General features: G+C 33.2%; 1 protein-coding gene across 9 annotated transcripts in view; it reads left to right on the forward strand.

Moving 5' to 3' along the window:
* LOC125649273 (EH domain-binding protein 1-like) overlaps nucleotides 1-26197 on the forward strand; it is a 71225-nt gene that overhangs the window by 36242 nt on the left and 8786 nt on the right. For all 9 annotated transcript variants that reach the window (XM_048876670.2, XM_048876671.2, XM_056165443.1 and 6 more), the window contains 2 exons: nucleotides 36-135; nucleotides 17034-17107. In XM_048876670.2, coding sequence (XP_048732627.1) covers nucleotides 36-135; nucleotides 17034-17107 — 174 coding nt within the window. The remainder of the gene's footprint in view (nucleotides 1-35; nucleotides 136-17033; nucleotides 17108-26197) is intronic.

Genomic DNA, 26197 nt, shown 5'->3' on the forward strand with positions numbered 1-26197 from the left:
TTTATTCCAATACTTTAAAAAAAAAAATTTTACAGCAAAGTACAAGAGGTTGGAGGAGAAGTTAATGCAGGAGTGGTTTCTGTTGGTTAACAAAAGGAATGCTTTGATCAGAAGACAGATGCAACTCAACATACTGTAAGTATCAGTTTCGTCAATGATCAGAGTTATCTCTCTTGACTTTAGCAATGACAAAAAAAGATTAGGTTATCTCTCTTAACATGGACTTAAGATTTTTTTGGTCATGTAGTGAACTTTGCATGCTCATTAAAATTCCTCAATTAACCCACATCTCATTATTTTGTGAGTATATATTTGCTATAACTGGTCAGTGACTGATGTTAGCTGAGTGGTCTCTTACGAAGTGACCTATAATCCGTGGGTCATGAGTTTGTAGTATTCTGTAAAATTAACCTCTATTTACATCGAGAAAATGTTTTAATGGCTCAGTGCATGTGCGTGCATTATAATATGCCAGTGATTGAAATGGCTATTTTGGTGTAGGCGGCAAAGTAAAGCAGCACTTTGGGATGACACTTTGTGCCTCATCTGTCTGTGTTTGTATGTCTGTCTGTTTCATTTTGTCAGTCACATTCTACAAACCCTCATCAGGTAATACATTTTTTCCTTTAAACACTAGTTTTAAGGAGGAATAGCACATCAGAGAAATCTGATATGAATGGAAAGTGGAGGATGTGTACAATAATGTTTTGAAATTAACAACTTTCAATTTTACCAAATTTATTTCAAAATGCACTTTTAGTAGAAAGTGGTCTGGAAAAATATTGAAAATTAAAACCCCTACTTTACTCAAACCCAGGATCTACAGACCAGCAGTCAACATGTTAACCTACTGAACTACTCAGCTAGGCAATTAGTTTTAAGATACACAAGTATTGCTGATGTCTATATTTTCACTCAGGTTTCAGAAGGAATTCAGCCATTATGATGATGTGTTGTTCATCCTTAAAAAATGTCTTACTTATTTTAAAATACATGTACAACAAAAAAAATGCCCATTCCTATATATTTAAATGTAGATTAATTGAAACATTTTTTATACCAATTCAAAATGTATCTGCTTGAAAACGATATAGTTTGCTTGATGAGCATTGAATAGCTTCCAATTTTCTTAATGATCTGGGCTATGAGAGAGGTTTGTTTGAGGCTAAGAGCAGTCCATGCCTTTTGTGATGGACTGTGATCTCTGAGCAGCGGCTGCTGTGTACATTTCATCAGGGATTTGTTATTTTGTGATGGATGTTTATTCCCTTTTGTAAATCAGACCCTATAAAGTCAGGAGACAGCCCAGCTAATGATTCCTTGCTTAATCCCTGTAACTTGTGAGCTTTCTTAAAGACAGTGACAAAATGTTGACATTGTGAAGGGAATTATCTATCTGCAGCCGCTGTCTTTGTCTGATAAAGACAGAAAATGTTTGGTCATGCTGTGGTTTATTCTGATGCTGCAGAGACCCACCATGCTGTGTCGTCCTACGCACACTCAAAACAATAGTTATCCTAAAATAAATGTAAATGTCATTGCCCGGGGGTTGAAAATTAAATATACCATCCAGTATATTTCAAACTAACTGCAGAACGCTTTGTTTATTATAATATGGTATGGTATCCAAATGGATTTTTATACGTACATGTACTAAATGTCATATGCTAAAAGTTTACGAAAACATATTTACTGGTGATTCTCAATAACTTGAAGTTCAAGTGACGTTAATAAACTGAATTGATTTCAACACCACAGAACTTTATTTTTTATAGAAATAAAGATTTTTAGGTCACCTGAGTAAACTCAGGTGACCTATTTCAATTAGTTGTTGTCCGTCGTCGTGCGGTGTCCATCGTGCGTTAACAATTAAACATTTTTAACTTCTTCTTGATAACTACCAGTCCAATTCTTTTCAAATTTGGTATGAAGCATCATTAGGACAAGGAGGACATAAATTTTAAATTTCAGGACTCCAGCACCCCTGGGGCCTTAGGGGTGGGGCAAAAACTGCCCAAAATTGAACATTTTTCAAAACTTTACTTCAAAAACTGCATATGTGTAAGAAAAACTGAATACATGGTGATGTAGAGCAGGAAGGTCTCTACCAAAATTGTAAATTTCATGATCACCAGGGTGGGGGTTCTGACCTCAGGGTGGGGCCAAACTTGGTATATAATGTTTATGTGTAAAACACTTAAATAATATCTTCTTTAGTGCTATTGATACTAAATTGAAACTAAATAGAAATTTGGAAAGAACAGGTAGTCCTTTAACAAAATTATAAATTTGATGATCCCAGGGGTAGGGGTTTTGGTATCAGGGTGGGGTCGAAATGGTCAGTTAGGGGGCAGGGCAAAAACTGCCCCAAAATGACCAATTTTCAAAAATCTTCTTCTCAAGAATCACACACATGTATAAATGCATAGTGATGTAGAGAAGGAAGGTCTCTACCAAAGTTGTAAATTTCATGATCCCCGGGGTAGGGGTTCTGACCCCAGGGCGGGGCCAAACTTACTTTAAAGTGTCCATGTGTAAAGCACTTAAATAACATCTACTTTAGTGTTATTGATACTAAATTGAAACTAAATGGATATTTAAAAAGAGCAGGTAGTCTTTTGATGATCCCCAGAGTAGGAGTTCTGATCCCAGGGTGGGGCCAAACTTTGTATATAATATTTATGTGTATGTTTGCTGATACTGTATAAAATCTAAATGAATACATAGGAATATAGCAGAAAAGGATGTACAAAAAATGGTGAATTTCACAACCCAGGATTTTGACTTTAGAATGGGTCCAAATTAGTCATATCTTTCGATGTTTTATTATGTCATGTAAAGCCTTTCATCAGTGTCTGCACTTTTGAGGGCAGTGAAGTTTTAAGAACACATCTTGTTTTTTACCATTGCTGAACAGCTTAGATATTCAGAACAAGAATTTTTTTCTAGATTTCATAGGGAGTAGTGATACTTCCAGTGACCGATAAGGCCTGTTGGCCTCTTGTTTAAAATTTACGTATTTGTTGTAATACTCATATTAGAATAGTCATACGTGTACGTATTTTTAACAAATTTCTCATAACGAAGTTACTACAAGAATCACAGTCGTCACAATGTCCAGTCACTTTACACAAAGCACAGATTCTTATAAATAATGATGTTTCATAGGGATGTCTCTAAATCATTTTCTCAAAATTACTGTCTCACTGTCAAATCCAAACAAATCATAAATTTCATTCATATTAAGTCAGATTCTGTATAACAAAATCAAGCTCATGTGTGGGTCAAATAAGCAATTAATCATCCACCCCAAAAAAGAAGCACCAATGATAATCTATATAAACACCTAATTAACACTACCAAACCATGATCCTGATTAGGTACAAGAGAAATAATTTTATGCAGGATTGATGATGTGTATATGCTATCATCCTTTTAAGAAATTGATAGTGAAAAACAATGAAATATGTTTTACAGGACCCAAATTTTTACTTCAAGAGATCGAGAACTTTGAGGGATCGAAAATTCAAGGAATCGAGATTAAATAATGTAGAGAATAAAATTGAAGCGGTGATTTCACTTCGAGAGATCAAGAACTTTGAGGAATCGGATTGAGGTTCTCCTGTACATTTGATAGGCTAAGAAATCAACCTGTTGGCTACGTTGCAAACTACATGTATATAATTAGCATGTGTAAATTGATATGTTAATGATCTAGGTGTGTCATCTTACGGGAAAACAAAAAAAAGCCAAGGATGATACAGATCAATTTAGGGTTATACGTGATGTTCGTCAATTGTACTTTGTTTTTCATGACATTTATAGGTACAACTCATTTGCATCTAGCTGCCTTGTTTCCACAAAAATACTTTGGGTATATTACCAAGGCTGTTTTAAAGTTAGCATATTTCAATGGTTCCTGGTTGTGGCAAGTAAAACCTCTAAATCAACTTCAAATTTTACAGAGGGTTGTATATGTGGACATTATCAAGTTATTTTAGCAAGAAAGGGGAGAAAAATTTTGGGATCAGTGAAGAGATTCGAAACTGAAAGTTTCGTATTGTTTGCTCAATATCTTGAATTGTTTTGGTACTACTATCAGTTAAATGATATATGTGTATAACCTTTTTCAATTTTGTACCACGGGGGACATACATGTTCCTAAAACTATTCTTGTTTAAATGGTAATTTAAAGGGTTTTTACCACGATTTTTAATGTAATTAAAATCAGAAGGAGTAACCTTAATAAAGCATGTTTCTGCTGTTATATTGTTTCATTACTCCCATTAATTGAAACAAACATGCATTTTATCTGCACCTATTCAAAGCTTCCGCTTCTCAAATCGTCACTAATGAGCTATCTAGTCACGTGATACGTCATGACGTCATACGTGTCAATGTGCTGCAGCAGCTATGTATGTGTGTGTGAATAGATTCTATTGAAAGTCATAGATTATACAGAATGGATAATTAATGTTCCGACATCGATGACATCCCGTTAGTATTTAAGATTCTGCCATACATATTTGAACCTGCTGCTGAGCCAAACTTAAAGAAATTCCCTCAGCAAACATTTATATTAGCCTAATACGTACATCGGCATTGACGGACTCGGACGGAGTCTTTATGCTCACAGAAAGGATGGAATTTTCAACTTTTGGTATATATCTGAATGACACATTTCGTTTGCAAACATTTTGACTGTGTTCCCTTGTAGATCATAATATTTTTAAAGCATTAGAGGTCTGTATGTGTAGAGTGTAACATGCATTAGCCAATGATAATCTAATTAAAATCAGTTCTTCTCTAACCGTTACACATTAAATTGATGCATTGACCTACAATGTATCGAAGGAAACAGTCGATTTACTGATATCGATTTAATTTATAATTTAATTTTCCAGGGGGGGGAGGGGGGGGGGGATTTTAAAAATTACCAATGTGATGAAAATCTATCGACTTCTTAAATCGTATAGTGTGTGTTTAAGAGGGCGGGAGAGAGGGGGGGGGGGGGGACATGGGGCCAATAGTCTTCGTAACCTCTACCTTATAATCATCCCATTCATTACTTTAAAAAAATATGGGGGGGGGGGGGATGTCATTCATTATATTGTTGCAATTTTTTTTCACTACGTTGGCATGCACCGTCATTTTTTAAAATAAAGCAGAAATTTCTGTGGTTGCCAGACCCGCGGCGACTTCAATGATTGCCTCAATACGTGGTAGGCTATAAGAGTTCTCAAACTGAAGGCATGCAGTCTCTGATTATGTCCAGTCTGAAGGACAACAAGCCTATTGATTTATAAACAGAAATGTTGATATCATGAATTAAATGGGTTAGAATGCAATGTGTAAGTTTGTCTTGAAGATGGTTTTCTGTTGGTTTGAAGTATTTCTAAATTTAGTTCTAAGCTCACAAAATTTCTCCGAGTTGCCTCGTTGGTAAAAGTAAAGAAACTCTTCTTTTTTTGTGCTGATTATTACAGCTATATACTGTACAGCACAATACAATGGGACTTGTAACTGTTGAATCTCTCCATTTTGTATCAATAGCCTGCTGTATGTGCTGTTCACAACTTGTTTAAATGTTTTCATGCTTGCTCGCTTCACCGTGATTGACACATATGACGTCGTACGTCACATACTAATGGCACGAAAATCTCTAACGAGAATATGCATATCTGGCTTTTTGCACTTTCGATACAAAATAATCACTAAAGCACACTTTATATCGAAAAAATAATAATAGCACGATTCAAAACACCACATTTTCATATAAATTTACAAGCAATAAAAATCGTGGTAAAAACCCTTTAATGATGTTAATGATGAATTAAACAAGTTTGCAGATATAATAATTTTAAACAGTGCATGTTTTCCAATATACTATTTTTCAAGGTTTTTACAATAGAGTGGTCATTGGGCTCTTAATTGTCCACAATCCCATATATTTTTTATCTAATGATTGCTGGAGTGTAAAGGTAAAACATTTTAAAACCTTTGAAAAATCTGTAGGTTTTAGAATTCATGATTTTTAGGATATGATGGACTATATAGCCAAGTTTTGGACTACTATATATGCATTTTCATTACTTTGAGACCAACAGTATGATTCAGTAGCTGAACAGTTAATGAAAACAATCAAATACAATACATTTTCCTTTAGGGGTCATCCATAATTGTCAACCATTTTCCAAAGTGTGCAAAAAGCACGCTCGGGGGGAGGGGGTTAAAAATCGACAATTTTAACATACGCTAGCTCTTTTTTTCTCTTCCGAATTTATTTCGTATCCGCTAAGTTCAGTTTTATTTTATCGTGATTTTATCTGCGTCTTTGGTACGCTCATAAACTTGATTGTCGATCTTGTTGGGAATTTGAAAATGGTTGATGTACACTTTTTGAGGGGGGGTGTCTCAAAAAAGTGTGCTTTTTGCACACTTTGGAAATGGATGACCCCTTATTCATATGAAAGAAACACTCCATTTTTTAAAATATAAAATCAATGTCTGAAAACACTGCATGTTTTGAAAGTGATGTATTCTGTTTTTAGAAAGGGTTGTAACCCTGGGAAAGGCTGCTTTGCTTAATTTTTATGAATTTGGTTAATATATATATCCTTGACAAAATCCATGCAAATTTTGATGGAAATCTGTAGGGTTTTCATTATTAAAATGTGGTATGGGTAATTAATTACCTTAAACCTATTTCAGAAATCATACAAGAACTCTTCATATCAAGGAGATGAAAAAAATAGTTTTTGGGAAATGACAGAAACATTATGTATAAAATAGTGTAAGAAAAATTATTTAAGAAACAGTTTATACATATCTTAGACCTTAAAAACAGGAATGGATGCAATGAGTTGTAGTTTAGACTATGGTGTACAGCATTGATCTGTAAATTTGATATTCATACATTACTTCTCTACACTAACATCTTGTTGCCACGCTGCACACACCTTATATTGACATGTGATAATTCATTAGAATATATTCCTATACAGTATTTCCACTTGAGATCTCTTACCCTAAAACAATTTCATACTCCAGAAATTTAATTGCTTGGATGGATTCAACTGTAGCTAGCATTGTTATAACTGGGGCCAGGGCAAGCCACTTATTTCTCCATTAGTCACATCTGTGGCAAGAAAAATGAGGAGCTATGAATTTTCTTTTCAGTTACCTTTTATGGCAGACCTTTAATGATGTACATGTAGCAGTGAGAAGTTTTAATGTCTAACCCGCCTATTTTCCATCTTAATGTGTGGCAAATTTCGGCTGCAGTGAAAACTTTTGATTTATATGTTATCTTGCCTATGGAGTTTTTCATGCACCATTTATTCAAGATCTGCACTCATTCTGTTCTGAGGAAAATTCAGTAGCTATGTATATATTCGACTTTTTTGGTACATGTATAATGACATGTTTTCATATTCTAATTTCTCAGCTGACTACAATTTACCCTGTATTATTCCCATGTACTTTCGAGATCCATACTGTTTCACAATATGCTTGAATTTACAAAGGCCATTTCTTCAATAGATGCTGTAGATGCATCGGGTTCTTTTAGCTGAAGTTAGTGTATTTTCCTTGATGGTGTGTTTCAGATCGAACAAGGTGTGACAAGGACTTAATCTGGCCTCCATTCTGTACTAAAAAATCAAATCACACTTATCATAAAACAGTTAAAAAAATAGAAAAAGAAAAAAAATATGAATTAATATTGGGGCTTTTCTAAAAGCATACACATAACTCAGAAGAAGGCTAAGTTTCTGAACAGTATTCTGATTTCCTTGTCCACCTGAGCTGACAACTTGAATGTGCTTTTCTGATCAAAGTTTGTGCAATATCTGGCATCTGTTAACTTTTCACTTCTTCATGAAAGCCAATTTCAACCAAACTTAGCATTGAACTTGGATGAATGGAACAGAAGTTTGTTCAAATGAAAGGCTTGAAAATGCAGGCTTCAATTGCTTATCTAAAATTCATGCAACTGACACTAATGCATAAAGTATTTAGATTTCAAGATAGGAAATCTTTATTCTTGTTGTATTCTGAAAATTTATCACACTCATCACTAATTACCTATCTGTGCAAACTATCACTTAAAATCTATACTTGTTTTTAAACAGACTTCATCATAGGAGTCTGATAAAGATTGATGCATCAATTTTATTTTATCCCCCCCCCCCCTTCCAAAAGATATGGTTTTGGCTGCTTATCATACCTTGTTCTTTACACCAGTTCATCTATGATGTGACTGAGCTTGTATGCAGTATAACGTGTCAGTAACATCTATACTATGACTGAGAATGTATGCAGTGTAGATTTTCAGTAACATCTATATTATGACTGAGCTTGTATGCAGTATAGCTTGTCAGTAACATCTATACTATGACTGAGCTTGTATGCAGTATAGCTTGTCTGTAACATCTATACTATGACTGAGCCTGTATGCAGTATAGCTTGTCCTTTACATCAGCACATCTATAATATGACTGAGCTTGTATGCAGTATAGCTTGTCAGTAACATCTATACTATGACTGAGCTTGTATGCAGTATAGCTTGTCAGTAACATCTATACTATGACTGAGCTTGTATGCAGTATAGCTTGTCTGTAACATCTATACTATGACTGAGCTTGTATGTAGTATAGCTTGTCTGTAACATCTATAATATGACTGAGCTTGTATGCAGTATAGCTTGTCTGTAACATCTATAATATGACTGAGCTTGTATGTAGTATGGTATACATGTACTTTGTGAAGGCACACTTCGGCTTGTTTAACGACAGTGATGCAGTAGATGGAATAGAAGAAAGAGATGGGACATGTATATTCATTCATGTAATTGTATATTCAAGGACACATCTCATGTTTTCAAAGTATACAACATAACATGCTTTTTGTCTTCTTTATGCTTATAGTAATTAATTGTAATCCTTCGTTCACTGAAATTTTGCGATAATTAAGCACAATATAGACTTAAATTTAAGCCCCGATTTAAAAAAATCTTGTTAATTAGGTAGGTAGTCACATGGTACAATGACGTCACATCTGCCCTTTGGATTGTGAAAGTACTGTGAGATATTATTAAAAACTCGGCTTTTAGGGGCCTAATTTATTCACCACGGGCAACATTTAAATCGATATTGACAAATTTTCCAAGTTTTTTATGTTTTTGCTACCAGTGCACACATATAACGATGTAAATACCCAAATATAAGGAGTAAAACGTGTATGAAATCGGCAATATTGCGAGTAGATAATGTTTATATGTGTCACTGTCTACAAACTGTTTGGTAATATTATTCCTCTATACATCTGTAATTGGTGCTGTTTTTCTAAAACAAGCAGTGCAATCATCTATTTTTGGATTAGACAAATTATGATACGTTAAATTGTTGACAACTAGGCCCTAGGCCAAGCTACTGTCACGGGTGTATTTTGGAAAGAAAGAAAAAGACAACACACACACAAATCAATAAATCAAATTTAAAGTGGAAAACACATTATTTCATTTTGATAAAGCAATTTTATTATTTTTGAATTGTGATCTGCATGTCGTTAGGAAGTACGAAGTGGGAGCACGGCGTTATACTGACGCATTCAAGATGTTACGAGTTCAATAAGGAAATAATTTTGTAATTCAATTTAAAGTTAGGAAATACAATATTTTATTATTTGTATAATTAAAAGTTCAATTATTTTGTATCTTTAATTTTTTTGCAAATCTTCCAGTTGGTAGAAGTTACATTGTGTATGTTGTTACAAGGTGATCTGAGTGTGTATTGAATTTGAACTGAGACCAAAACAGAATGTATGCTGTAGGCCTACCAGTGCTTATAGCTTCCATATATCCCTTTTCTCGCAGTTTATCAGGGTCTCTGTCCAAGCGGTTTTTAAAAAGGTGACTGGGTGGGTTTTTTTAAGGTAAAGTTCTTGCTCCAACAAAAAAATTATCCACTAAAAAATTATCCACGTCTTTTTTCTTGTACCTTCCTTCGAAAAATTGAAAAATACTCAGTCTAAATCCTTTCTACCGACAACTAGTACACCCGTGCACGGTACAAAACATCTTAGTGCAATATTATTTACAAGCCGTTAATGTGATAATTGGTTTCTTGTCGATTAAATCTAATCTGTTTATGAAATGGCTAATAGATGTTTTCAAACCCTGAAGGCGCATATGACATCACACATAATGGCGCGTAAAATAGTGAAAGTAAATATGCATATCGCAAGATTTGAATTTCATCGCTTTCAAACTCGAAAACTACGCAAAATAATTCATTTAAAACACATTTAGAGTAGTTTTAGGCATGAAAAGAATTAATTTTGCTGAAAAAATGAAAAAGTTTAGAAACATGCGTTGTGTCCTTTCAGTATTTTCTGTGTTGAAATAACCAGGAACAAAAATTAAGAACTTCATTTCCCCCAACCCATTCCTTTTTTATATGCCCATCATAGAAGGACTATCATGGTTTGGCACAGTGTCTGTCCATCTGACAGCACCTTATGGTTAAATATACATGTAAGGCTAGGATCGTTAAATTTGATGCACATGCTCTCAATGGTTAGAGAAAGAAAGCCTATATGGTTTTTAAGAGGAAAGGTGAAGCTTTCATGGATAAATTTATAGGTGCAAAAGAAGATAGAAATGGCACTAATAAGGCTAGAATAATCAAACTTCATACACACGTTGAATTATCATAGGTTGTATCATGGTACAGTGCAGTTTCCCTGTGTGTCTGTCTGTTCATTCATCTGTACCTTGTAGGAAGGTAATCAAACCTGGTACACATATTTCACATGGTGATAGGAAGATGCCTGTCATTTCTCAAGGTCATACTTTCATGGCTACTGATACAAAAGTCCTAATTTATAGTTACACTAAGATATGACATATCCTATTCACCCATCTCACCAGAGGGCATGTTACTCAAGCTTCTCTTCCACTTCTGTCATTGCCTTTGTACAAGATTCTTGTACAACTTTTAATAATGACTTCAATAAATTCTGGTTTTGTTTTTCGTTATAAAAAGAAAGTATTCAGTCTATAGGAACTGTAGTTGTTTCAAGTAGACCATGTGCATTTTTATTCTTTCCCCAAAGTTCTGACTATATCGTGAAGGACATTAACACACCAAGTTCCTTATAAAAGTCAACAAACCCATGCATCTGAACATGCAGATTAACAAGTGTTAAATAATTTACATTGTATGATACCATAAGGAAAAAATAACATTGGGATAACAGAAGAGTTGGACAGACTTAGGCAACTCTAATCATCATAGTGCATTGAGATATGTGATGTTTCCAATAGATATAATTCATACGATTTCTGGAGAACCTGTACCCAGGAGAACTCGTACCCAGAATTTTGGGTAAAAGTTCTCCAAAAGAAGTCGTATCCATCAATATCTGGGTACGAGTTCTCTTGGAGAAAAACTTTGTCATTTTACCAAATAGAAATGTGGGTACAAGTTGGAGAAAAATATTGTCAATTTCATTATAAAAATCTGGGTATGAGTTCTCCAGGAGGAAAACTTTGTAATTTTATCTGATAAAAAAGTTTGGTACAGGTTCTCCAGGAGATAAAATCTTTGTCATTTTATCAAATGGAAATCTGGGTATGAGTTCTCTGGTGAAAAAAACAACAACTTTATTTTATTTTATCCCATTTTATCATATAAAATTTTTATTACTATATGATGACAAGAGTTTTTCTCTGGGAGAACTCATGCATACCCAGATTTATGACAGAAATGACAGTTTTTCTCTTGGAGTACTTGTACCCAGATTTTTATAATAAAATTGACAAAGGTTTTCTCTAGGAGAACTTGTACGCACATTTCTATTCGCTAAAATGACGAAGTTTTTTCCTAGAGAACTCGCACCCAGGATAAATTGGGGAACTCATACCCACAATTCTATTTGATAAAGTTTTTCTTCAGGAGAACTTGTACCCAGATTTCTATTTGATAGAATGACAAAGTTTTTCTCCGGGAGAACTCATACCCATGGGTAATCTGCAGATTTTTATATGATAAAATTGACAAAGTTTTTGTCCAGGAGAATTTGTACCCACAATTCTATTTGATAAAACGACAAAGTTTTTCTCCAAGAGAACTCGTACCCAGATTTCTTTTTGATAAATTGACAAAATTTTTCTCCATGAGAACTCGTACCCAGATAGATATTGATGGGTATGACTTCTCTTGGAGAACTTGTACCCAAAATTTTTGGTACAATCTAATTTTTCCTGGGTACGACTTCTCCTGAATGCAAACAAGCACATTAGCTGCAAATGATATCTGCAGGTTTTGATGGTAAACCTGCATCTTTCAGTTCCTATTATTAACTTTATAACTGCAGTTATAATTACTTTTTTGATACAAAACAGTCACATATTTATTTTCATTGGCACACTTGCCACATTGCACTCTTTTTGATCTATAATTTCTATTAATTGTTTACATCATGTGATTGAATTGTCACATGGTGCAGGAACTATCTTCCAAGCATTGACAGAGGTATAAGTGAAGCTTGTGTAATGAAGATGCCAGACCTGTAGCTCATAGGGGAGGGGGATATACCTATATATCACTTGTTTTCCCAGAGAGCTGCAGTTCTGCAGATCTCCATTATTATACACAGCAGAATTCAATATTATGTCAAATTGAGCACCATCTCCAATTGTACCAAATGAATTCTAAAAACAGATGCAATTTGTGGTCAAATATTCCCTCTTTTGATTCTTGGATTGTCAATACACCAGGAATTTAAAAAGCCTGAAATCTTGGAGAAAGTTTTGGAATTTCTAGGTGTAGTCAGGAATTCAGAAGTGTACTGTTGCATTTCCAGACTTTCTCTTCTAAGATTCCAGGACTTTGAAATAATCTGTGTACCAACAGTCCAAGGAATAAAAATATTTTACCAAAAATTTTCTCCAGGGCCCTCTAGGAAAGTGTTAGGAAATTCAAGATTAATCCTAGCACTTGAAATATAAAATGTGATTACACAAATGTTCAAACATGAAGAGTCAGAATATCATAACTCTTCTGTAGTTACATCATTTCTATTGGTACTGTTTTTGTTTTGTTTGGAAAGCCTGTCCCTCCCCTCCACAATGGCAGGGGGTCAGTGTTAACTAATTAGACTGGTCAGTCCAACGAACAAACACATTCTATTGTCAATGTCAACATTGAGTTTCTCTTAGTTGTTAAAATATTGACATTGCAATGTTTGTACAAGCTCCAAATTATGCTAACAACTTAATGTTTTCCTGTGCGCTACAGTGCCACATTTTAAACCACTCTTTTCTTTGGCCTTTTCAAGATTGTATTCATTTCATTTTAATTATGTCACTTTTATGGAATTTGATATCTCGAGGATGTTTGTGGAAAGATGGTGGCTTTAATAAGAAATGTTTTGAAAAAAATGGTTTTTAATAAAAGTTTGAATGGTGTTCTATTGACCGCTACGGTGAGCCCCTGGGGACCCTTAAGAATACATCTCTCTTCATTGTTGACTTTGCCTAAAATGTTTCTTGAATTTTAAATTCATATTCCATTCGACTTTTCTTTGCTCCGAGGATGTTGTTTTAGTTTGTTGCATAATGAGTTTCCGTTATATGTGCTTGATGATCTTTGATTGACCTAGGCGCCAGTAGATTGCCAAATATTTATGACAACTTGTAGTGTTTTGTCACTAGTTTTTGGGGAGGTTTATGTGGAAAACTTTTTCATTGAGATCATAAAATCAGAAATACACAACTGTAATCAGAGATAAGATATATTTGAAACTTTTGGTCGATACAGTGTGGCTGTAAATTGCATTTCCAATGGGAGCTTTTTTAAAGAAAATCACATTTTCTAATGATATAATTACAGTATGAGCTGTTAGTTACTCTAGTTATACTTTAAAAAATTTTAATGAAGAGTTTATGTAATTTGTTGCATAACAGATTTTGATGCAGATTGGGATTACAAGCAGTAAATGAACTGAATAATCTTAAGTTTATTTATAAATAGCTATAAAATAAACTGACTAAACGTATATCTGTTTAATAGGTATTAGGTAGGTAAGCTATATTGACCTAAGATTTAAGGGCAGCGCAAAATGTGTATTGTAAGCTGCTTGCACATGGTATATCTTGTAAACTAAATAAATAGAGTCAAGATTATCTTCTTATATAGCTCTTACTAATAGCTACAAGTAGTGGAATCACAGATGGTTGATCAACTTGCAATATTTAGTGTGTGTGGAAAAGTTTAAATGTAAGTCGAACTGCATCCTCTAAATTCCTACTAATCTTAGCCATAGGTCCTTATTAAATCCTGGAACAACAGAATTTTTTCTGTGATCCCCAACTTTGTATTTTTCCATTGAGACATTAAATGTTTGGAGGGGTTGTAGAAACACACTATTATTGGTGAGGGATTAATCCAAAGAGGATTTCAGACCATAATCCGTCTTGATTCCATAACAGGTCAATTTGAGTTTCAACATGTTCAAAATAATACTTACTTGGTCCCTATCCTAATTGGACCAAATTGGCGGCACTTTTTATGATGTGTTAAATCTATGATGAGTTAAGTCGTAAATATTTCCTCAAAATCTACGAATTCCTTACCTTACTCAATGTGTTTCGTTACTCATAAATTCTTACGATAATCACTGATTATGATATAAGAGTCGTACTTTACTTCGGAGCTGATGAACGTGCATGTTGACGATATTGTCGGAAACTATGTGTTATGTTTATTTCTGAATCAGTACTTTAGTGTTAGTAGCTTATCATATATTTAACAAAAAATTAACTTCTGTGCTCAATGGACAAGTGCATTTTAATGAAAACATTATCACAATGTAAACTAGTTTATATAACTAATTGTGCAATCCTGTATAAATTATGGATATTATTATTATTATTGTTATTGATTAAATCATTAAAATCATTAGAATCTTTATAAGCAAGCATTTATTTCAAATGATTACTGTGTGTATTGCAGTAATCTTATGGGAGAGGGGTTTACAATTTTAGCACTAGAACAAACAATCTTCATTATTCTGTTAACTTAAGAAGCCAAAATCGTAATCATTTTAGTAAAGAAAATACTCCACTGCATTTAAATCTGTTGAATAATTTGTGCATATTTATGATTAAGTTTGAGTTTTAGTGATATAATCACTACTTGTGGACATTGACTTAGATATACAAACCAGGATCAATATTGTAGTCAATTATTGCCGTTATAAATCCGACTATAAAGCTGTAAAAAAAAAAGTGTTACACTATAGGTATTTAAAAGTGAGAGTTGACTTGTGAATATTTGTTTATATCTTTTTTGTACACACCTGGGTATGTACTAATCTCTATGAAATCCATTAGTTGATACTGAACAGGTAGATTTGGAAATTGTTGTTAACATTGAGAGTGTCCTAGACTGGTGGTCTAACAAGGCCTGGCTGAGTGCCGAACAACAACTGCAGAAATAGTTGAAAGGCCTCGGAGAATTAGTCCCAAATAACATGAAATTTTAATTCCATCTTGTATTCTGAAAAGGTGATAATGTATGTATTTTTCTATACAAGTAAGTGTAGTAGGATTAGAAATGGTCATCACTTTTCACTTCAGATTTCCTAGTAGTAAGCCTACCGCAGACAGCACATGCATCATCCTCCACTTATATACAAAAGATGTAGATTTCTCATGACATATTTGTATTAGCAATAAATGGAATATTCAATGCTCTTGAATACATATTACCAATCAAAAAGACACATGTCAGTGTTGGTTATGATGGCTTTGGTGACAGGAAAACTGTAGAAATAACATTAAATTCATCCAAAGATGATAAAGTCAGCTACAATAGATTTTGTTTAACAAGGCAGATTTGATTGAAGCAATGAAACGGTGAGGGAGCCCATGCTTTTCACTGTACATCCTAGATGGGTGTGTGAAACTTATAAACACCCACAAAGAGATCACTGCTTGAACTAGTTTCAATTCCTCAATCATGATTATTCCTGTTTATAATTTATTTATGGGTTTGAGAAATTTTCCCATGATCTGTACATGTGCAACCTCCCAAGTTAGTGCAACCTCCCAAGTTATTCATTTACTGTTTGTCCGCTGATATTGTGTTGAAAATATTGGAGGGGTTTTGCATGCAAAGAAAATTTACCAAAAAAAAGAGGTGCCAACTTTTCATTCTACTTTTTAAAGAAAAATGAGACGAATGTTCCCAATGCCCAAATTTTGGAAAATTTTGCGTATGAGGAAAATTTACAGAAAACAAAGGTGCCATATTTCAATCTACAGATTTTTCCCAATACCAAAATTACCCCATATTAGTCGTGTAAAAATTAGTATAATAACTGTGTGAACAATGAAACGGCATGTAAAACAGACAGAAGCTGTTGTGACTCTTTGTACCTTAGTTATCTCCCTTGTCGCTGCTGCTGAAATCTGTATTAAGGCGAAATGATGAGAACATTTTTCAGTTTTAAGTAAGAGAATAATTTATCACACAACTTGTTAAGAAAAATCCCGTGTTTAAGAGCCTAAGCTATAAAGAGATTTGAGATTGACTTTAACATAGAGGCATCAATATTCAATCCTTATATGATCCTATTGCAAATCTCTTTAGCTTCTTTTCTTTTTTATCTCTAAATTCTTCTTACAGTGGGGGCTGTGTTATTTGAATACTTGCAGTAGGATATCATAAAATTCTGAGATGTTCAGAAGAATGTCAGATGGAATAATAAGATTTTCCTTGAATTAAGGGTGTAATAAGGATCAGATCCTTAATATCTCAAGAGAAAACTTCTAAGTCTTATAAGTATATTGTGAAAATATTATCATCTTTAACTATAAACCCATTACTGTAATACCTGTTAAGAAATCAGCTTTTCTGCAAACTTCTCTAACTATATAAATGGACGAAGTAAATTCAGTTCAAGTTTTCATTTTCAAATATTCAAGAGGGAACTTTTTATTTATGTTGGGAGATATATATTTACAGGGAGAAAGAGGATGACCTGGAGAAGAGGTTTGAATTGTTGAATAGGGAATTACGAGCAATGATGTCCATTGAAGGTAAGATATTTTTGTTGCCACAGAAACTGTAGGCATACGATCAAAAAGAAAAAAAATGTAAAAACCCGGCAGATTTCACAATTATTCATGCTTATATTTTTTCTACATTTGTGATGGTGCATATTGTCTTAAAAAAGTGGAAGTGGTCTTTAATTAGCATGGATTTTTGAAAACACTTAAAAATATTTCAAGGATGGATACAATTCTCAAGTGCTCTATCTATATATCCACTCTTTAATTTGAACATGTTTTAACCTCACCAAATTCAATATTTTTTAACACCCTGAATTTTGAGATTTCAAGTATATGTTCAGTTTGCCCCCTGCCCTGTGGAGTTGAAGAGATTCTATTGTGTTGAAAAACACAATATTGAGGGGTTCTGGGTAAAAGGTCCCAACTCACAAGTGTTATAGAGTGTTTGTTTTATTTAGCCCGGCTTTTAAATCTTTGTTCACATACAATCCAAACTGAGGAGTATAGCTGGCTGAATTGACAGCCCTTCCTTCAAATGACTTTCTAAAGTAAATGTTGTTATATTGGGTATTTGAATTTATAAATAATAAGATAATAGTACCTTCATTGAGATTTAATTTAAAATGTTGATTTGATTTCATAAAATGGTTGTGGTCTAGTTTTCCTCAGAAATAATTGAGTACTTCAGTGTGTGTGTTTATATTTCATATTCTTGTGTAAAAGGATGAATTAGTTGTAAACAAATATTGATATACTGTAGCCATTTATTTGGGGAAGAAATGTTTTTATTTCAAGTAGAAAAGAAATTCACATTCAGACATTAAGATATTGAAAATTGTTATTTCAAGAAATAGAAATTATTTTTAGATTATGTAAATGTCTCATTTCTTCATGGTAGAACACCTGTAAATTAAAAAAAAATGTTTTCAAGAAAATATTGATGAAGAATATACAGTACTGAAGGAGGAGAAATCATATATATGTATAATATTCACCTAAAATATTGAGAGAGAAAATCTTCTAAAAATACTGTTCCTTTTTAATGTGTATATTAAAACTAAACGTTTATATTTGTACAGGTGTTTAATTGCTGAGCGTAGAAATTCTCTTTTTCAATAAACACTATTCTGTTTTCTCTAAAGAACGTAATTGAGATATTTCTAATCTTATAAACATTGAAATTACATTTAATACATAATATTTAAAAACTTTTGATATTTCTTGGTTTTTATATACTCTATAGATATTCATGAAATACATGGTTTTTATTTCAATTTCCTCTCTTTCTCTCTCTCTCTCTCTCTCTCTCTCTCTCTCTCTCTCTCTACACTACATTCCCTGTCTATGATCTTTGTTTTAGTCATCATCATGACATGCATTGTTTTAAAGGGGGGGGGATTGAAATATGTGAATTGAATTTAATGGAAACAGTGCAGGATTTAAATCACCTACAAAAATTGTAATTGGTTTTTAAGGAGATACATTGTCATTATGGCTGATTTCCTTATATAAAACATGAAAGAAAATATATGAATATCAGCAATATTGGTATATTCCTTTTAAATTTGATTGCCTAGCTGGATAGCTCAGTCGGTTAGCTTTATCAATTGCAAATCTGTAGATTGTGGGTTCAAGTCCAGCAGGAGTTTTTAATTTTTTCTCCCAGATTACTTTCTACTATAACTGCATATTATTTTTTTACTAAACAAAGTAAATTTTAAAGTCTTCAATATCAAAATATAATTGTACATACCATATTTGTGGAATTTTTTGTGAGACACAAATTTAGCGATTTTTCTATTTAAAAAATGGGTATGAATATTTAGCGAGAATAAATTTTAGCGATTTTATAGTTCCAATAAAGATAAATATGACCTACGATATGGAAACAATTGTTAGCGATGTTCAATTTTAATGATCTCATCACCTTCGCGAATAATGCCAAAATTAAATTCTCGCTAAAAGTGCTGCTTATACCATATCCTCCACTTTTTACCCATATCAATATCTCTGGACAGTGTGTTATTCCTTGTTAGGGTGGTTTTAAGATTTCAGCGTGAAAAGTCTTAGAACCTTAAATCACTAATAAACAGGCTCTAAAGGTGTATTTAAATATGTAATGGAAAACTAAAATAAAAAATGCCAAGCACACTGCTGTTGCAACAAATCTTGTTATATATCACTTTTAAAATGTAGTAAGCCAGTACATCCTATACTGTGTATGTTTTGTAAATCTGTCTGACCATTAGATAACCTAGCTTACATGACACTGCAGTAAGCTGAGTTTAGAGGTGTAATATATACATGTTTGACTGTAAAAAAAAACAAAACCAAAGTGGCAATTGTGCATTTTTATTTACTTTCATATGTAGAATATTTAAATTGCATGTTGTACACAGGTATGCAGGATTTGTTCTTTACAACAATTAAATTCTACATGCAAGTATACATTAAAAGTTTGTAATGAGTTTAAATTCTTCAGGTTCAAACAAAGGGAATAAAGAAATTCCACAATGCTTTGTAGACACTGGGAACTGTTTAGCATTAAGTCTTTTTTTTCTGTCTACATGGTATATCTTCCATCTTGAATGTTTTTAATTCAGATGTTTTATTAATAAAAGCAGAATTTAGCTCAGTAGTAGAGCATCAAACCTAAGACGTTAACATAGGTAGTGATTGGTCCTTCATCAAGGGCTCGGCATTTGGGAGTGAGAATCACGGGTCTTTTGGATATGACCTTAGAAACAGAGGTCCCGTGTCACAGAATTGGTTGGCATGCTAAAGAACCCTCACTGCTACGGCCCTGAGCGCTAAGGTTGGCATGCTAAAGAACCCTCACTGCTACGGCCCTGAGCGCTAAGGTTGGCATGCTAAAGAACCCTCGCTGCTACGGCCCTGAGCGCTAAGGTTGGCATGCTAAAGAACCCTCGCTGCTACGGCCCTGAGCGCTAAGGCTGGCATGCTAAAGAACCCTCACTGCTACGGCCCTGAGCGCTAAGGATACATGTAGGTCTGAATTTGTGGTACTTAACCTGCAGCTGGTGATGTCTCAATATGAGTGAAAAATTCTCAGTGGGATGTAAAATAAACAATCAACACTCAGAAATTAAACCAGACTGTGAGGAAATATTTTGTATATTTTTTGTGTGTTGTAATAAACATGGTCATGATGGATGGTCCTTATTGATTAAGTTTCAAAGATAATTTGTCAAGGTCAAATATGCCACAATTGAAGAGCCCATGTTCTGGGTTATAATCTTTATTCGAATTTTTAATTCAATGTTGAGTGCTTATCTTTGAAAATAACCATCAATACTGTACACATGAGCAGCAACAGTATGACTATTTACAATAGATATTGTGTCTGTGACTATTAACAAGTAGATATTGTGTCTAAATGCAGATATGACTATTTACAGTAGATATTGTGTCTGTAACTATTTACAGTAGATATTGTGTCTGTGACTATTTACAGTAGATATTGTGTCTAACTATTTACAGTAGATATTGTGTCTGTGACTATTTACAGTAGATATTGTGTCTGTGAGTTGTGTGACTATTTACAGTAGATATTGTGTCTGTGATTATTTACAGGAGATATTGTGTCTGAGTTGTGTGACTATTTACAGTAGATATTGTGTCTATGAGTTGTGTGACTATTTACAGTAGATATTGTGTCTGTGACTATTTACAGTAGATATTGTGTCTGTGAGTTGTGTGACTATTTACAGTATATATTGTGTCTGTGACTATTTACAGTAGTTATTGTGTCTGAGTTGTGTGACTATTTACAGTAGATATTGTGTCTGTGACTATTTACAGTAGATATTGTGTCTGTGAGTTGTGTGACTATTTACAGTAGATATTGTCTGTGAGTTGTGTGACTATTTACAGTAGATATTGTGTCTGTGACTATTTACAGTAGATATTGTGTCTATGAGTTGTGTGACTATATACAGTAGATATTTTGTCTGTGAGTTGTGTGACTATTTATAGTAGATATTGTGTCTATGAGTTGTATGACTATTTACATTAGGTATTATTTCTATGACTATTTACAGTAGATATTGTGTCTATGAGTTGTGTGACTATTTACAGTAGATGTTGTGTCTATATGCAGACATTACTATATAATATCATAAACAGCATGATTATGTTCTGTAGGTAACATATACTTGTCAATGAAAAAGAAATTTTTAAGCATATGATATGGCACCAGAATTTTAAATCAATAAGCAAGAATTTTTTTTTTTTTTTTTTTTTGTTGTTGATTTTCCTTGCAATGCATGTCCTGAAGCTTTCAGCAAATCTTCTTAGAGTTATAACAGTGGGAAGCAGGCGGGGTATTATTGTAATCCCTTCGACGAGATTGTAATTAATTAGATAATTATCTGCCTATGTCACACGACACCTGATACTTTATCACAAACCTTCAAGCAATAGGACTGAAATTATTGCACTTCAGATTATATAGTAAGTTAAAGTACTTTTAAAAATAGGTAACAGTTTTATTTTTACATTATTATCTCATTACTTGTATCACTTTTAATCCAAAATATTAATCTGCAAGAATATTTATTAAGTTAATTGTTATTCTTTAATTAGTGTTTTTGTCTTTTGATTTAATAGTTCATAAGGTGTCCTTAATTACATGAATGTAAATTTATAGGTCACCAATATAACATTTATTGCTTTCTAGGACTCAAATAGAAAGCCCATATAAATACCAGGATCTGCCTTCACAGCTAGTTCTGTTGTGGTTAGGTTAAATAAATATTCACCTGCTCAGGTCTTCTGCTTTCTCTATGAAAACATATTTAAAATATTATGTAGTGTTTGATTAATACTTGGATTTGTGCATTAGACATTAAGACCATCACATGCTGACATATGGCTCATCATTTAAATGTTTGCACAATCATTTCACTTTGAAAGGAATAGTTTCTATTGAAATAGAAGGCAAGATTCTCAAAATGTGTGCTTTCATCTAAAGTTTGTAAAACACACAATTCTTTAAATCCAGTATCAGGTCTAAAAACAAAAAAACTAGATAAAAGAACACTGAAAGATTTCCTACTTCCATCTGGGTAAAAATTGGAGATTTTTTGCTGCTGAAAGTTTGGATTGCTCTATTAAGGGCAGCCAAGTGAAGTGTTAGGTGACACAGCTAATTAAGACCAAGCTCTAAGGTGACTGGTCAGAAGGTCCTCAGTGGCTGGGATTCTTGTTTTACCTGGATCTGGTCGGAATCCTTTTATCTGTGAATTGTTTGATTTGTCAGTCATTATTTCCAGGAATGAAAGGTGAAATTGATGAAGAAAATCTTGCATTGTGGAGTGCCCATGTTGTGTGATGTCAAACCTGATGGATTGTTGATGGTTTAATTTCTCTGGGTGGTTTTTCTTTCTTGTATGTAATTGAGCAATCTGTCGAAACCCATATGCTCCATTTTTTCTGTCACTCTGTCTAGAGGTATGGCCATTGTCTTAATGAACTCCTCTGTATTAATGTGCAATTTGTTTGGGTCGTTTGTCAATTTGTATGCCATTCTTTTTCCTTTTGTGGGTAAAAAAATTAAAATGATAATTGAAGCGTCAGAGTAGAAATTGTTCATTACAAACTCCATTCATCTTGATACATTGCATTCAAGGACATTTTTCAAATTTGGTTATACAACTTGAAATACATCAGACATTAATGTCCTTGATAATCAGGCTGTGAAGCTTTTTCAGGTAGCATTAAGACTTAATCACTCAATATCAGATTTTTGGGGTGTATGCACCTTGCAGGGGATAATTAATTTTTGATCCTCTAGAATTATATATCGACATTGTTGTCCGTGGCCAATTAAGGTGCCTATCAATCTTCTGTTATAACTGGCACTAAGTCCCATCATCATGATAGCTGTTGTTTTCAGCGCTTCTATATGGAGTTGAAGGGAAAATTCTCGATGTATCTTTTAAAAATAGGTATATATGAAAGAGTTTTTGTTACAATTTTTCATTGCTTTTCAAAATAGATTTTTTTTTAAAATATAAATTTCAATCCATATAATAATGAAGCAGAATTAGATATAAGAATTTCTTAGTCAATCACTTTGTATATTGAATTCCAGGGACAGAAAAAATATTGCAGTAGTAATCTATATGTACAAAAAAAAACAACGTAAAATAATATTAGATTATTAACTATAGTGTCTGTGTATTGGGGATTGAATGTCCTCATTAGAATTTTAACAAACCAGATACATTTATCATAACACATTCAAAAGTTAATAACTATGTACATGTATATAGTGCCTGGCCATACAAGTGTGTCATATATATATAGTGTTAAATCTGGGATCTAGAGAGGTCACACATATCAAATGTTCAAAGGAGCACTTTTCGTCGCGGCAAGACTATTTTGGGCCACTTTCATTGTATCATACTATGATAGTAATGGAATAATCCTTTAGCCTGATCTTGTACCTGCTGCCTTGATTTTAACTTTTCAATCAACCTTGTGAAATAGAGAACAATTGTTTATATTAACAAATATTGTTTTTAAATTTATATGAAAAAATGGCATGGCGCGGCACCATGCTAGCTTGATAGATATAGATATATATATATATATATATATATATATATATAAAACTTTAAACACTTTTTATGTGTGTGTGTATATTAATTATATATATATATATATATATGCATTTTTTCAAAAACTTGAACTGGTGTAATTTGAACTGAAAGAACAAGGTACGATTGTATACACAAAAAGGCCCAAAAATTTTCTCTCTATAAAATGTGTCTGGAATTAACCTTATTCAGTGTTTTAAAAAAGTAAGATATATGCCAGGTATAATATGTCAACAAAATCATAATGATATTCCTAATTGGATAGCATTATGACATCATGAATAAGACATTTCCCGCCTTTTTTTAAAAATGAGCCCGAAAACTGTTAAATGTCATACAGATTATTGCTCAGGAAAAGATGTGCGCATTTGTCGAGCAAAATGAAAACGATATATATTGTGCATTATTTTAAGATGAAAAACAACACTTCAATATGAATTTGCTCGACGCATGCGCTGTATGTTTCCTGAAAGGAAAACCACCTGAAATTGTGGATATTTTCATTGAAAATGGCATTTCTGCAATTTTATGCCAACTTCTAGCTCTCGTCATATGACACAAATCATTGTGCTGATCAAACTGAGCAGATTTTTGGTTTGCTAATCCATTCCTTATTTGAATGTCAGGGTTTGAGCTCCAAGTGAAATAATCGATATTTTGGGCCAAATGACTTTAGAAACTGTACCTACTTCTTTAATTTTAAAAAATTGCAAAGTTTTCTTGTCAATATTTTCAATTTTATTTCCATCTTTATTCATTGCTAAGAATATAAGATTTAAACTTTTAGAGATTTGAAGTACAACATGCCATTTGTGTAATTTTTTGACAACAAGTTTTGATATTGAATTATGCATGATTATCTAAAATTTCTGCATCTAATAGAAATAATTCCATAAAGATTGAACTGTATATGGCTTTAGAACAATTTTTTAAAAGTGTTTTTCAATAAACCACGCAATAGAAATAGAATACGTAAAGGAATATGAGACTTATGGACATGTATCATACGTATAATTATATTGAATCTTGCAATTTGATGTCTTCATGGGGAAAAGCAGGTAAAACCCTGACTAATTTTTTTTTATCTAAAACAATACTTTATAATTCAGTGTAATAGTGACAAAAGTACAACAGATTACTGCCATATTCTACATGAAAAAATCCCAGAATTTTGAGAAAAGTTATGTTATGTCACCAAAGCAGCTTATGTTGGTAATATATTAAGGTAGACTGCACTCTCAAGTTAGAAAGGACCTACACTTTTCTAAAAATTTCAGTAGTTTAGTTATATAAGAATTCCATGGTTGGAAAACAGCAACACATGTGGCCATAAAGCCTTGGCTGTCAAGGTTGACCCCCATAAATTTTCCATTTGAATAACTTTAGTCCACAAATGTGAATTTTGATAGATTGGGTGAAATCGATTGCACCATATTGTGATGGAGAGAGAGAGAGAGAGAGAGAGAGAGAGAGAGAGGTGACAACTTCCTGTCACCCATTAAGTTATTATTTGATTAGCTAATCTGTTTATCAACACAACTTGTGTTGTTGGTATTTCTTAAAAATAAATAAAAATTAATTGTATATTGTGAGGATACAGATTTTTTATTCAATGCTTCAAGATCATAATATTTATATGCAGATTAGTTTAAATATTATTTAGCCTGCAACTCCTACTTTCAAAACATCTTATGATTGGGTTAACATAATTCAAGTACCACATCAAGTAGACATCTCGGTGGTGCATTGATTTTGCCAATTATATACTGTAACATTCACTTCCAGTATACATGTCTGTACCAAAACACACATGCATACATCAATATGATTGTGATTATTTTTGTATTTGTCTATATCATGTTTATTGACTTGTGAGAATAAATTGAATTGGTCGAATTGCATTGGAAGGCTGTCAATCAAAACTTATATATTACTGGTTTGAATCCTAGTACAGACACACATATTCTTGGGGTGGGGCATCGTCGGACACCCACGGTCGGTCACTCTAGATGATTACCTAGGTAAACGAATAGAGCGACCGACCATGGGTTTCCGACGATGGGGGTGGGGCAGCTGTAAATAGAATTATTGGTATCAGCTGAGACTGGTATATAAAGATTAAAATGAACGGGTATCTCTTGACACTTGTGTAAGCATGATAAACCATATTAGCTGTCATTATAACAATCGTGACATTATTCTGAGAATTTGAATTAATATGATGTATTAAATGAATGCTAAAACTTGCTTTAAGTTGAGCAATAAGATTGTTTGAATATGTTTCTCTGATTTTCTGATACACAGCTCTGAGCAATGAAGAGGAAAATTTAGATTTGCATGATTTACAAGATTTTTTAAATGAAGATAAATGAAATGCCCGTCAAAGTCAGAATGATTAATTGTTTATTTGGTGCCATCATGTAAAGATGGATTTCCAAATGACTTTCGACAGTGGCTAAACATGTTAAGAAGCTTTGCAGTGAATTTAGAATTG

This window comes from Ostrea edulis, chromosome 5 (genome assembly GCF_947568905.1).
Source record: "Ostrea edulis chromosome 5, xbOstEdul1.1, whole genome shotgun sequence".
NCBI classification, from domain to species: Eukaryota; Metazoa; Mollusca; class Bivalvia; order Ostreida; family Ostreidae; genus Ostrea; species Ostrea edulis.